This window comes from Gossypium hirsutum, chromosome D09, assembly GCF_007990345.1.
Source record: "Gossypium hirsutum isolate 1008001.06 chromosome D09, Gossypium_hirsutum_v2.1, whole genome shotgun sequence".
Lineage (NCBI taxonomy): Eukaryota > Viridiplantae > Streptophyta > Magnoliopsida > Malvales > Malvaceae > Gossypium > Gossypium hirsutum.
This window is the reverse complement of record NC_053445.1, coordinates 8,432,897-8,447,743: the sequence shown is the minus strand read 5'-3', so window position 1 is coordinate 8,447,743 and position 14,847 is coordinate 8,432,897. Positions and strand designations below refer to the sequence as shown.

General features: G+C 30.4%; 2 protein-coding genes across 2 annotated transcripts; one reads left to right on the top strand and one right to left on the bottom strand.

Annotated features, from left to right (window-relative positions):
* Window positions 1-2,533: 2,533 nt before the first annotated feature.
* LOC107892280 (monodehydroascorbate reductase 4, peroxisomal) lies at window positions 2,534-7,758 on the top strand. Its single transcript, XM_016817313.2, has 7 exons — window positions 2,534-4,027; window positions 4,936-4,987; window positions 5,695-5,775; window positions 5,941-6,059; window positions 6,385-6,604; window positions 6,688-6,806; window positions 6,881-7,758. Exons 1-7 carry the CDS (start codon window positions 3,908-3,910, stop codon window positions 7,607-7,609), a joined length of 1,440 nt encoding a protein of 479 aa, XP_016672802.2. The 5' UTR covers window positions 2,534-3,907; the 3' UTR covers window positions 7,610-7,758.
* Window positions 7,759-8,968: 1,210 nt separating this feature from the next.
* On the bottom strand, window positions 8,969-12,552 carry LOC107892281 (uncharacterized). Its single transcript, XM_016817314.2, has 2 exons — window positions 12,179-12,552; window positions 8,969-9,724 (listed from the first exon to the last, which is right to left on the bottom strand). The coding sequence occupies exon 2, from the start codon at window positions 9,669-9,671 to the stop codon at window positions 9,147-9,149; it is 525 nt and encodes a 174-aa protein (XP_016672803.1). The 5' UTR covers window positions 9,672-9,724; window positions 12,179-12,552; the 3' UTR covers window positions 8,969-9,146.
* Between the last annotated feature and the right edge of the window lie 2,295 nt (window positions 12,553-14,847).

The following is a 14,847-nucleotide window of genomic DNA, read 5'->3' as shown; positions in this document are numbered from 1 at the left end:
CAATCTATGCTTCTCAAAAATCAACTTATATTGCGAGAGGTGAGTTGAGCCTCAAGGCACGCTGAGGTATTTTCAATTTCTGCTTTACTAATTCTACTTTTCAAATCAACTCATATTGCAAGAGGTGAGTTGAGTCTCAGGCCACACGCTGAGGTCTTTTCAAATTCTGTTTTTAATTTCTGTTTTTTTAATTTCTGTGTTTCAAAAAAAAAATAAAAAATCAATCAACTCATATTGCAAGAGGTGAGTTGAGCCTCAGGGCACGCTGAGGTATTTTCAATTTCTACTTTTCAATTTCTGTTTTTCAAAAATCAACTCATATTGCGAGAGGTGAGTTGAGCCTTTTAATTTCTATTTTTCAAAAACCAACTCATATTGCGAGAGATAAGTTGAGCCTTTTTCTATTTTTCAAAAAATCAACTCATATTGCGAGAGGTGAGTTGAGCCTTTTGCAAATTCTGTTTTCAAAAATCAACTCATATTGCGAGAAGTGAGTTGAGCCTTGGCTCACGTGCTGAGCTATTTTCAATTTCTATTTTTAATGTCTAGTTTTAAAGAGTCAATTCATATTGCGAGAAATGAGTTGAGCTCAGGATCACATGCCGAGTAAAGAATAAAGATTGGACAATTGAACAAAATTTAGTGCTTTTAAGTCTTTGCACTATCCTTGTTTCACAATGATGAGCAAAGAGGGGCAGTTGTAAGAACTAAATTTTTGTCCGACTAGAATTTGTGTTTAATTTTCAAAATTTCAAAAAAAAATTAAAAAATAAAAATTGCATTTTGACCCCTAAACTTTTCCTAAATTTCATTTTGACCCTTAAACTTTCTTTAAATTTCATTTAAACCCCTAAACTTTCATTAAATTTCATTTTAATCCTAAATTTTCTAAAAATTACATTTAGCCCCAGAAGTTTTGCTGCATTTGTGATTTGGTCCTTCAGACAGGTTATGTGATTTGGGGCACCCACTTCCCAGATTTTCAGGCCACAAACATGGGTGGCTGCTCCTTCTTCACCCACTACCTGCAAAATGAAGCAAAAATCATCTATAAAAGGGGCTTTTAACCCCCCCAAAAAAAGGACCCCCACCCCATGAATCTCCAAAAAAAAAAGTTTCAAAGAGAAAAAAGCTTCAAAAATAAGAAAAATGGGGAGAGAAAAGAAAGGAAAGAGAAAGGTCCGGTGGAGTCGACGGTGGCAGCTCGAACGGCGGCGAGAAAGAAGCGACGGTGTAGGGGGCTCGGTTTTGAAGAAGAAGAAGAAGGAAGAAGAAGAAGAAGAAGAAAGAAGGAAAAAAAAAGAAAAAAAATTTTAACAGTCGGGTCAAACCGACCCGAACCGGGTATAACCCGACCCGATCCGGCAACCCAACCTGACCCAGCAAGCCCATTAGCCAAGCCCAAAGTAGCCCAACAAAAAAAAAGAAAAAACAAAGCAAAAAAAAAGGGGAAAGAAGCAGCAAAAAAAAAAAGAGGGTAGGCCAACAATAGGCCCAATTCCAGCAGCCCAACAAGCAGCCAACAGGCCACCAGCCAGCAGGCCCGCACAGGCCAGCCCAACAAGGCAGCCCAGCAGAAAAAAAAAGGAAGAAAAAGGAGAAAAAAAGAAAAAAGAAAAAACAAGAAAAAAGGGGTTCAATTTTGTGTTACCCGTTCGGCGAAGCTCGTGTCCCGAGATTTTTCGGTAATTTCGTTTTTTTAATTTTAATTTAATGCTCGTATTTTTTTCGTTTTAATATTATTAGTATTTTATGCATTTTTTATATTTTGGCATTTATATTTTTAATTTAATTTAATTTAATTTAATTCAATTTTTATTTTATTTTTATTTTTATTTTATTTTAAATACTTTTAATAAATAAGGCAACGAATCGATTTAACATGAACTCGTTGATTTCATCGCTATGTTGGGTGAATATCACCGGTTCGCGTTAAAATCGATACGCCTTTTTAAAAATCGAAAATATTCAAAAAAAATTCGTATTTTCAGAAAAAAGATCCTCGCGTTTCGAAATTTTCGTGTCTTCAAAAAAAATTTTCTCGTGTTTTCAAAAATAAGGTAACGAATCGATTTGACACTAATTCGTTGATTTCATTGCTATATTGAGTGAATATCACCGATTAGTGTTAAATGCGATACGTGCTTAATGAAAAATCAGAAAATTTTTCGTGTTTTCAAAAATTCTCGTGTTTTCAAAAAATTTTATTTTTCAAAATTTTTCGTGTTTTCTAAAAATTTCCATATTTCTAAAATTTTCGTGTTTAAAAAAATTTCGTATTTTCAAAATTTTTTATTTTTTTTCAACAATTCTCGAGTTTCACAAATTCTCGTGTTTTAAAATTTTTATGTTTTAAAAAATAAATTTCTCGTGTTTCAAAAAAATTGTCATGTTTTAAAAATTTTCATGTTTCTAAAATGTTTGTATTTCAAAAAATCCTCGTGTTTTCAAAAATTCTCATGTTTAAAAAATCTTCGTGTTTTCAAAATTCTAGTGTTTTAAAAATTTTCATGTTTTCAAAAATTTCCCCTGTTTTCAAAAATTCTCGTATTTTGAAAATTTTCTTGTTTTCAAAAAAAAAACTTTCGTGTTTTATAAATCTCCGTGTTTTCAAAAAATTCTCGTCTTTCAAAAATTTTCGTGTTTTCAAAAAATTGACCTTGTTTCATAAATTTCCGCGTTTCAAAAAAAAATCATCGTGTTTCATAATTTATCAAAATTTTTGTGTTTTCAAAATAAAATTTTGTGTTTTAAAAAAATTATCATGTTTCAAAAACTGTCGTGTTTTCAAAAATTCCCGTGTTAAAAAAATTTTGTGTTTTCGTGTTTTCAAAAAATTTTCGTGTTTAAAAAATCTTCGTGTTTTCAAAAATTTCGGTGTTTCTAAGATTTTCGTGTTTTCAAAAACTCCGGTGATTTTAAAAAAAATAGTTTTCTAAAAAATTTCCGTGTTTCAAAAATTTTCGTGTTTTAAAAATTCTCGTATTTTAAATTTTTTTTAAGAAAAAAAATTGTGTTTCAAAAAATGTCTTGTTTTAAAAATTCTCGTGTTTCAAAAAATGTCGTGTTTTAAAAATTTTCGTGTTTCTGAAATTTCCGTGTTTAAAAATTCTCGTGTTTTTAAAAAAAAAACTTTCATTTTTTAAAAAAAAATTTCGTGCTTCAAAATTCTCGTGTCTTAGAAAAAAGTTTTCATTTTTCAATCGGATCACGACTAAATATTAAATGGAACTCGTATTTTTGAAAATTAAGACAACATGCGTTTAACGAGATACCAATTTTGGGCGTCGCGAGGGTGCTAATACCTTCCTCGCTCGTAACCGACTCCCGAACTCTGATTTTCTCTGGATTTTCACGTAGACCTAAATTACCTCTTTCTTAGAAAAGTTTAAAAATAAAATTTTTTTCTAAAAAGAGAATCCATTAGGTGTCCGATCACACCTATGAAAAAAGATCGGTGGCGACTCCCTTTTCAAATAGATCGAGATTTTGTTTTCAAATTTTCAATATCTATTTCGATTAGCGCCCGTGCTAAAATTTTTAGGTCGCTACACATATGATTTAATAAACAAGACAAAAGAAAAATCTATTTACAAAATAAACCCATTTCATGGAAAATTGTATCCCCAGAAGAATTATACAAAAGAAGATAAAGTCCCTTACATCATGTGGTAGAAATCTGAAGACCCTTATCCACTCCACATACAAAGTTTGGCTTCTTTCTTTCCCGGGTGGAAACATCCCATGGCAAGACCTTACCCCATCACTGGTCCCACCAGTACACGTCAACCAATGGCCATGATCATGTTAAGTAATGACAAACCTTTACACGTTGTACCACGAGAGTCAAAACAAATTTATTTGATCTCATCCATTTTCCTTGGAGCTGAGAAAGGCAAGAGCTTCCATGGAGAGAGTATTTGCATATGTAATAGTAGGAGGAGGTGTAGCAGCTGGATATGCAGCTCTTGAATTTACTAAAAGAGGGGTTTCTCATGCTCAGCTCTGCATCATATCTGAAGAACCAGTAAGTGTTTTTTAATAACTTAATCATGTCTACTTACTCTTTGTAGAATCAGATGAGGGTTTATACATAAAACTTAGGGGTAGTGTGTTTTTTTCTTTTTCTTTTGCATACTCCTAATTCTAGTTTGTGTATATTAACTTAGTTTTTAATGAATTTCTTCAAAAAAACCATTGATAATTTTAATCTGATTATAATTTATTTTAAATATATTTAATTAATTTAGAATCCACTATATTCATGATGGTTTCAATATTAATATTAATTTATTATAATTTAAATAATCTTATCAATAATTTTTTACAGGTTATTTATTTTATATATTTTTAAATTAATTTATTTTTTAAATGTCAAAATTGTTAATATTTAAATTTTTATTATTTTATATTTATCTTTACTCTACTTTAATGATAAATACTATTAATATATATATATTTAAAAAAACTATATTTTAAGCTTATTTTAAATAAAATCTTAAAATATAATCTTACATCTTGTGCTAAAATTAAACTCATTGGTTGAACTGGTTAGATGAGTTGAACCAGTTAATTATATTAAAAATAATTTAAATATTAAATATAAAAATTGATAAAAATATCTATTTTATTAAATTGTACAAATTTTAATACAAATTCAAGATGCTAAATTTCATCACATACACTTGTTTTTTCGTGAAAAGAAATCAAAGAAAGTTAAAACCAAATTTTATTCTTTTTCCAATTTTTTTTCCATTTTTTATTTGATTCAAAAATTTCCCAATTAATGGTATAAATTAAATCAAATAAATCATTCATTTTCAATCCCAATCAATTTATTTGATAGATTTTTACCCCACTCTATTGAAATATCCATCTTTTTTAAGATAGTAGGTGATGTAATTATTTGTTTATGAAGTATGGAATGCTTTTCAGGTTGCCCCATATGAGAGACCTACTTTAAGTAAAAAATTTCTACATCCTGAATGTAAGTATCACTTTCCAACTCTATATATAATTCATAAATATTGTTTACCTTTTTTCCTTCTTGGTTTTTTATTTTTTGGTAAACGAAAAACATTACAAAAGGCTATTTAGAGATACATCCAAGCCTCTAACATTTTGGTTAGACTATACACCCATTATTATTAACTAACATTTTGGTTAGACTATCGACCTCTTTATTATAATTTTTGGAAACGTACTGAATCAGTTAAAAGAAGTTAATTCTTATAACTAATGCGGAATTCGACACCTTTGAATAGTTTATACTGCCTCTTGATTGTCTGATAAGATAAAACCTTTGTCAAGTCTCCTATCAATAACAATCGCCACACCTTTTAAAGTGCCCCACAATTCAACATCTAGAACTGAACAAGTATCTACCAACCAATTATACTCAAGAATCCAACTTCCGTATCTATCACGAATAATTACCCCAATTGTTTCCCACCACATTTTCATGTTGTCAAAAATTATAATTATTTCCCGTATAGATCTATATTAGTATTTAATATTTAAGCTAATGATTGAATTAAAATATTTTAAATTTTGAACTGTAATTTTATTTTGCAATAATAAATTTTATTTTGAATCAAAAGTAATGAAATATCCCAATTTTATTTTGTTAAAAATTCAAAAATAATAAATTTTGCAATATCTTAATATCCTCTGGTTTTTGTTGATAATCCACAGCTCCGGCACGCCTTCCATCATTTCACACTTGTGTTGGTGCTAATGAGGAATTGTTAACTCCGACATGGTACGAGGAACATGGTAATTTTGTTCTCATAACATTATCCTTACAAAGAAACATACTTGTCTAAAAGATAAAAGTTTTTTTTTTTTTTTTTAAAATTTTCGTCCTTATACTAGATTCAATTTAGAGCTTAGTTTATATACTTTTAATATTATGCCCTTTCGAGTTAAATCATTATTTAGGTATCGAATTAGTCCTTGGAACTCGAGTTGAATCTGTTGATGTCGGACAGAAAACGCTATTGACAGCTTCCGGCGAGACTATACGTTACGAAACCCTCATCATTGCAACAGGGGCTAAGGTATTGAAACTAAGCTTTTAATCACCTAATTGTCGTTGTTAGTGTTAATGCTTCTTCACAAATGATCAGAGGCAAAGTCGGAAATTAGTTTTGGAGCGGAAATTGAGTTATGTATTTTTATGAGATCTAAAATGCAATTTTATCATTGTATTAGCTTATATCTTTATAAAATTTTATCATTTTTGGGGCCAAAGTAGAATTTAACCATTTACTGATTTATAATTTTATAAAAGATAAAGAGGCCAGAATGATATTTTCCCATTTTAGGTTTAGTGCCGCCCCTGCAAATGATAATGTTTGCATATTCATGTTTGTCAAACGGTAGGCTTTAAAGCTCGAAGAATTCGGAGTGAAAGGATCGGAAGCGGAAAATGTATGTTATTTACGAGATTTAGCCGATGCGGACCGACTCGTTAACGTGATGCAATCTTGTACTGGCGGAAATGCTGTGGTCATCGGCGGAGGGTACATTGCGATGGAGTGTGCTGCATCATTGGTGACCAATAAAATAAACGTAACCATGGTTTTCCCCGAAGCTCATTGCAGTGAGTGTCTTAGTTTTGTAATCCAAGAATGAAGAGTCGGATTTTTTCTATGTTATAAAATGTTAATATTGTCTATGTTGTAGTGCCTCGTTTGTTTACACCGAAGATTGCAAGCTATTATGAGGATTATTATCAATCTAAAGGAGTTAAGTTCATTAGAGGAACAATTTTATCATCATTTGAATTTGATTCCAATGGGAAGGTAAATTATGTTTATATGATGTTTAAAGCTGTAATCTTTGATGTTTTGATTAGCTAATCAACTTAGTTTTTTAGGTTACAGCTGTTAATCTACGAGATGGGAGTCAGATACCCGTGGACATGGTTGTTGTAGGGATCGGAATACGTCCGAACACGAGCTTGTTCGAAGGACAACTGACGATGGAGAAAGGTGGGATCAAAGTGAATGGGAAGTTGCAAACAAGCAATGACTCAGTTTACGCGGTTGGTGATGTTGCGGTGTTTCCTGTCGATCTTTGCGGTAGAATTCGCAGGCTCGAGCATGTCGATTCGGCTCGAAAAACCGCTAAACATGTCGCTGCTGTGATCATGGAACCGGATAAAACAGGCGAGTTCGAGTACCTACCGTTGTTCTACTCGAAAGCCTTTTCATTTTCTTGGCGGTTTTACGGAGACAATGCAGGGGAAGTGGTCCATTTTGGAAATTACTTAGGGACTAAATTTGGGGCATATTGGATAAACAATGGTCACCTCGTTGGATCTTTCCTTGAAGGAGGGACCGAAGACGAGTTCGAAGCAATAGCTAATGCCGCTCAGCTTAAACCAGCAGTCGATGATCTGGCCGAGGTGGGACGACAGGGCTTGAATTTCGCTATGACAGGGAATAAGAAAATAAAACCCCAGACACCGTTAATCGAAGCCGGAACTTCTAGCCTTGTTGTCGAAACGCTGATCTACCCTTGGCACGCAACCGCGGGTGTTGTTGTGGCAGCATCAGTAGCTGCATTTGCATACTGGTATGGAAGGAGACGTAGAAGGTGGTGAGATACATCATCAATCTTGGAAAACACCATTGTTAATAAAAGAATAAAAGGGTCTAAAATACTTTATATATCATTGAGTTCACTTTTTTTGTTCTCATATTTTTCAACACCAAATCATATTTTGTGGTATAAAATTTTGAATAATTACCACTGTGTACTATATTAATAAGATTTAAAATACTATTGGATAGTACGAATTTAAATATTTGTAGTGTGGATTTGAATATTATAAATTCGAATTATATTAAAATTTTGATATTTTAATTATTATCCGCATTAATGCTTAATTATTCATTATTTAAATTAAGTAGTGTATTTAATTGAGATTCAAACAACAATTAAATTTAATGAAAATACGAGTTTTAAAATAAATTTGTTCTACATTTAACAAAATATTAATCCTCAAGACCAATGAGAGTTGGGCATTTGGTCTAGTGTTAGATTCTTAGTACACTCCATTTTTTTTCATTTTTTACCTAAAAGCGAACAAAAAATGACAGTTGACTGACCACTTGACCCCTCTTCACTTTCTCTCGCTCCAAACAAGGGAAAACAAAATGGCTTCTTCTTGTCTTTGCCGCCGCCATCGCGGTCGTGGAAGACGGAATCTGCTATGATAATGGAGGATGACATGAAACTAAACGTTGTTTTATTTTTCAGAAGAGTAAAAAAGATGTTGGTTACTGTTTTTTTTCTTTAACTTTTGTCCATTATTTTGGCTGATTTAATTAGATGCAAGTAAATAAATTGGTCAATTGAGTCTTAGCTCGATTAGCATGGGTATTGTTATCAATGTAGGAGGATGTGAGTTGAGTGCGCTGAATCGCATTATCTTCTTATTTATGAGTTATGGAAGGATTATGAATAATTCTAAATATTGTGTGGAAAAAAACATATATGATTATAACAAGATTATTAAAAAATTAAATTAAACTCTTTAATTATTTAATGAAAAAATATATTAAATTATTAATCATCACATAGTTAAGTGTTAGGACATCAAATTTTCTAAATTTTAATCAAAGTGGGAATAATAAATTTTATTTAATTTCTTTTAAGATGTAAAAAGCCTCAAGTAAATAGTGAATTTCGAGTTAAGAAAATAAATTATAACTTTAGATTAAAAATTATATAAATCTCTACTCTGGTCTATCAAATCAAACAATTTGTTTAATAATATAATCAAATTTTTTATTAACTTGCACTCAATATTTATTATAATAATATTAACTTTAAACATCATATAATAATCGTCTAATCGCATTTGTTGTTTTGAATTTTACTTTATTCCTATAATTTACCAAAAATAATATCAACTTTTAATCCCTTTTACTTGACTAAATTATCATCTAATTATAGGACAATTTTTTTCTTACAAATTACTAAAATCCCAGATTAATTTTTATTATAACTCTCACCCTAAAACTCTCCTAAAGAAAAGAACTTACACATTTAAAAAAAAACTTTACAATAAAAAACAACAACAATGTACTTACACATTTTTTTTTCTCGCGAACCAAACAGAAAAAGGAAAAATATCAAATGCCAGTGAAAGAAACCCTACCAAATCCCAAATGCCCAACCTGATATAACTCTAACCAAACTTTCTCAGCTTCAAATCTCGCACTGAAATTTCCCATTTCTCCTTCCTCGTCATTATCATAGAAATTTTCTTTCTCTCCAAACACCCTCGAGAATCCCCACATTTCCTCTTCTTCTACCCTCATTTTCCCCCTCGAATTGTTACGATCATCATCGACTCGGCTGCGTTTTCTCTCCATTTCCACCCTGTTCCTCTTCTTTTTCCCGAACCCCAAGCACCTCCTCCCCATCTTCCAAGGGACCTTAACCAATGCAAGCGTCAAGAGATTGAGCAAAGCACAAGGGCAACAACAAAGCGCCACGCAGTCGGCTATGACACCGGCGGTGCATGATCGGCAATACTTGCCTGAACACTCGATCAAATCCCCTGCTTCATCAATGGCCTCCTTGTTCTTCCTCGTGGGCCCTACTACCCTTCTTCCTTTACGTGGAACTCGAGGTGATGATGAATTCTCCACCATTTGATCTCTCTTCACTTCACACTTGACGATTATAATTTTTTTTTAAAAAAACACTGCAAATAAAAAGAAAATATCAGAAAACCCCTTTGGTTTTCATCATTCTCTCTCTGTAGATCTCTCAAAATCTTTTGCATTGATTGAATGTTATATTTTATATATATATATATATATATATAAGCCTCTACATTGTGGACATGAAAGCTTTTTTTTTTTTACATCTTTATATTAGTTTTTCAATTTGAAAAAAAAGGGCTAATTTCATTAAACATCCTCAAACTATCGTTTAAATTTCAAAATAATCCCTAAACTTCAAAACATGTAACTAAATCCACCAAATATCCTCAAACATGAACAATTTAAATTTGACATTGTGGGTTGTTTCTCTTTTCTAATACATCATATCTATAAGTTGTTTATATCATAGATACACATGCATTTACAATTCAATCCATATGCCATATTTAAGATGAAATTTAACACCAAAACTATGACTACATTAACATGAATGATTCGATAGTAATACTCTGAGAGTTCGGTTAGAATATTTTAAAATTTATATCATAGTTTGAGGATGTGTTTTGAGATTAACTAAAAGAGAAAATTATTGAAGTCAGGAAACTGAGGATTTTTTATATATATTCTTACATGCATTTTTAGCGCTGTAACAATTCGAACACTTGAAGAGAAAGGGAAAAGTCACGCGCAGAAATGGGTGGTGGTGTCGGAAATACCAATGAGGGTTTAGAGTGGGGGGGAGTTAATGGCAAAAGCGCGTGGGAGTTTGATGTGTTCTTTTTTTATTCAATTTTCTGAAATTACCTAAACGGCTAAAGCTCCCTGTTTTAGGAGGTTGACATGACAACAATGGGAAGGTTCTTAAATTACCAAATTACCCATTTTATTTCCAAATTGGTTTCTATAAACAAACCATAAATTAACCCCCTCAAGAATGAAAAAGTTTCAATTTAATCCCCTTAAAAATAAAAATAAAAAACTTTTGTTTAGTACTTTCAAAGTTTCGCCCGTGAACAAGATTACACATGTAAAATATCCTAAAAAATAAAGAGTTGATGAGTAAGAAAAGGGATAAATTAGTCCTTTTATCTATTTTCATTTAGATTTGACCATTCATACATTACGTCGTATTTTATGGGGTTATAATGAGTTACACAAAATGTATAATATGAAGCAAAAAGAAAGACAGAAATGTGAATATGAAATGGAAGTGTTATAGAAGTAGATGACATGATGGAAGGGGGAAGAGTTTGAAAAAGGAAAAGTGACTAAGACGAGACAACGAAGACAGTGAAGCGACACCGTTTGCATGGAAAGCAAAATGCTTAAATTTTCCTTTTTGGAATATAATTATAAAATAATAAAATGTCTTGTTATCATAACTGTTTTAAGCTTGATTCAGTCACCCATTTTCATGAATAGACTTTTCATCTTCCTAATGCTTTCTACCTTTTTTAAGTGCATTATCACCTCTCATTTTATTTCTCTTTTTTTTTTAAAAAAAAATACATACACTAACATCTATATACTAGACATTCATGTATATATATCACGTCAATAAAATTCATGTTAATTTTTAAGATAATTTTACAAAAAATCAAATTTCAAAAGTTAAAAGACGAAAACTTAGTGGAAGGCTAAAACGATTTTTTCCGAATCCAAAAAAAAAACATTATAGTAGGTAAGTTTTTTTAGTAATTTTACTAAGTGTTATTGAGTTAAGTAACATCAACTTAAATAGTATAAATGTAGGTTTAAAAATAATGAATAATGAAACAAATTAATTTAAATTGTGAGTAAAATAAAATTTAAACACACAAATTCACAATATTAGGAGTATTTAATGCATTTAAATTATTTCTAAAGTTAGTATCGAGTTGACACATTAGCAATATGTACAAACAAGGTGTGTGAAACAATTTATGTAATAATATTGAATTATATAAAAATATTAAAATAAACATTTAATTGCAGCGATAAAAAATTTTATAGATGATAGTATCATTGGTTCAAATCTAAACATTTGTAAATTTTTTATTGGTTTTCTAAAATAAAGAAAAAAATATCATCATAATATATATATTTGCATGTAATGCACTGTATATTAAAAAAAATTAATGGGGGCATTTCGAAGTCTGGGTCTTATGTGATTCAAAAAACTTATTTTTTAAATATGTATATTTTTAAAATTCGAAATTTAATAAATTTTAAAGTTGAAATTTCAGTATCCGTAATTTTTACCAGCTATATGAACTCTAAAACAAGAAAACTTTTGCAGTAATGGTTATGATGGGATCCAGTCAATCATTATCAACAAAGAACATGAAAATGCAAAAAGAAAGTCACAGTTTTGATTCATGAAAACCCTAATGTCATTTGTAAAATGAAAAAAAAAATCAACCTTTACCTTCCTATATTTGATACTACTATCATTGTCATTTATATATATGAACTATGGGAAATAAATAAGTAGTAGAAAAGAAATTTCTTACCTTTACTTGGGCTGAACTAGCTAGCTGGTTCTTCTTGTTGTTGTTTCTTTCTATGGAAACTTTGAAGGTTTTTTTTCCCGGGAAAATATTGCTGAGACTTTTCTTGAGAAAAAAAAAAAGAGTTTGGGAAGTATGGTTGACTAGTTTTGTTTGACCGTAAAAGCTTTGATCTGATCTCAAAATGGTAACGAGATTTAAACTGTTGCTTCACTAACATTTTCCAATGAAAGGGAATCTGTGGTGTTGTGGATTCTGGGTTTTTATTTGTTTAATAACTGGGGAAAAATAAAAAAACTTTCTTAAAAACAGTAAAAACAATTTGTTTATGCAGAAAACAATGAAGGGAGAAGCATTAAAAAAGAAAGAAGTTTGCTTAGAACAGCGTGAGCTCAGATTAGAGATCTGCTAATTTATATATATATATATTCTTTTGTTTTTGATGAGTCCCGATGACAGCGAATATAGGAAATTGTCCTTTTTTCTTTTACTCTTTATTAACCTATTTTCCCACTTCTAACCTAACCAGTTTCAGGGGTAAGTAAAATTCGATTCAATTTAAAAATTTTAATAAAATATTTAAGTTTTAAATTAAATAGTTCGAGTTATTTGAATTAATCAAATTATTCGAATTAACTCGAATGAAAAATTAAGTTTTTCGGTTTAACTCGAATGTAAATTACACAATTCAAGTTATTCGAAAATCCGAATAAAAAAAATCAAAACTAGGTCGTTTTGATAAATGTTCACCTTTTTAAAGTTAAAAGGTAAAATTATCTCATTTTGATAAATATTTACTCATTAAATTAGTTCAATAATCTTGTACTTTGTCTACTAGCTAAATAAGCGGTCCATGTAAACGTAATATTGAGTATAAATAATATAATTCGTTAATTCGACTCAACTTGACTCGATTCCATTTGATTCGAAAAAAGTTCAAATTGAGTTTGGTTGCTAAAATAGGATTCGTCAACTCGACTAACTCGAAATTTTTTGACTCAATTCGACTTGACTCGATCGGATACTCACCCCTATCCCTTGTATTGTATTTACATATTTTTTATTATATAAAATTTATGTTTAAATTACTTTTATATTTTTATGAAATATATCTTAGACATCTTGGCCTCTCTAGATTTCTCATTTTCCTCCTAAATTTTTTATGAAATTACATGTTAGTATAACGGTGAAATTGCGCTTCAATCCCCAATAATTTATGATTCATCTCTGCCCTTAAAGCAATTTTTTGGTTTTATCCCTAACCCAATGTGCAATGTCATACATGAACTTTGATTTTGTACAGTTTTATACATGAAATTTTGATTTAATTCAATTTTTAAAAATCACTAACAACATTATCAAATTAGTATTATTTTACGTTAATATATTGCACACACAAACTATGAAATTAATCCAATATGAAAATAAATGTATGTATTCATTTTTTTAACTGGGTAAAATTAAATTAAAATTAAAATTTTATGCATAATATGAACTACACAATAAAACAAAATTTATATATAAATTTAATATCTATTCGTATACATCTTCAAACATTTGTATATTCATATGAAATTTGTGTGTTTTTTTTTTTCAATTTCATTTTATATATTTGCATTTTCATAATCAAACAAGCAAAGGGGGAAAATAGTAAAATATTTTCTTGGATTGGAACTTTTTTGCATGAGTCATGCATACACGTGAGAGGAGGGGACACGCACGTGCACCCACCTGCACATTAAAGCTCTTTTTGGATTAAAGAAAGATTGAGAACCATATTGAATTGACCAAGGGAGTTTGGGGTGGAGATGATGGTCCTAACCATGTAGGGTTCACCGGTCAGACCCTGGCTTAGTGGGGGTTGGGTTCCACCACCGATCTTGTCAGTCAGTAAGGTGTATCTCAAAATGCTGATTCCAAGAAATTTTCTACCAACATCAACAACGTAATTATCAAGCTTCACTTTATACTTTTAATGTTCTTGCCTTCAGATTTTATTTTATTTTAATTAATAAAGTAGTTGAAAACCATCTAATTATTGGAATAAATATTTGAATGTAAGAGTAAGACATATTATATTTTTTTAGGAGAGAAAATAACTTTAAATTTTGAAGATGATATTGTTAGAAGGAACAACTGTGAACATTAAATATAAACCATAAAACGGACATGCAAAAATACCAAAAAATTTCATCTAATTATCTCAATTTTATTTTTATTTTTACAAACCGAGGGCCAATAGTTTAGACCCTAATGACAAAGTCTAACCACATCCATTTTATCATCACTAAAAATCTTATGAAGATCGTGAGGTGGTATAGTGAAATATTTTTATAATAGTCACCCTCTGTATGGGCAAAATTAAAGGGGTTGGCAGGGGCGTGAACATTTTATTTAATTTAATTTCAACATGCTTTGTTCCATCAAGTTTTGAATTCTTTGTAAGAATATTATTGGTGGCATATTTGTTGGAAAAATCGATTTAGAAAATAATGTTTTTAGGCATAACAAAAGTTTTTTTTTTTAAATCGAGCTGGGTGGTATTTATAGTTGTTGGTAATGCAAACGATTGTTGTAAGTGTTTATACGCCCACATTGATTTAGTACAAGCTATTAAGAAGGTTTTTATATAGCTTTACTTTTAAATCTTATTGAGTAATTGGATTATAGGT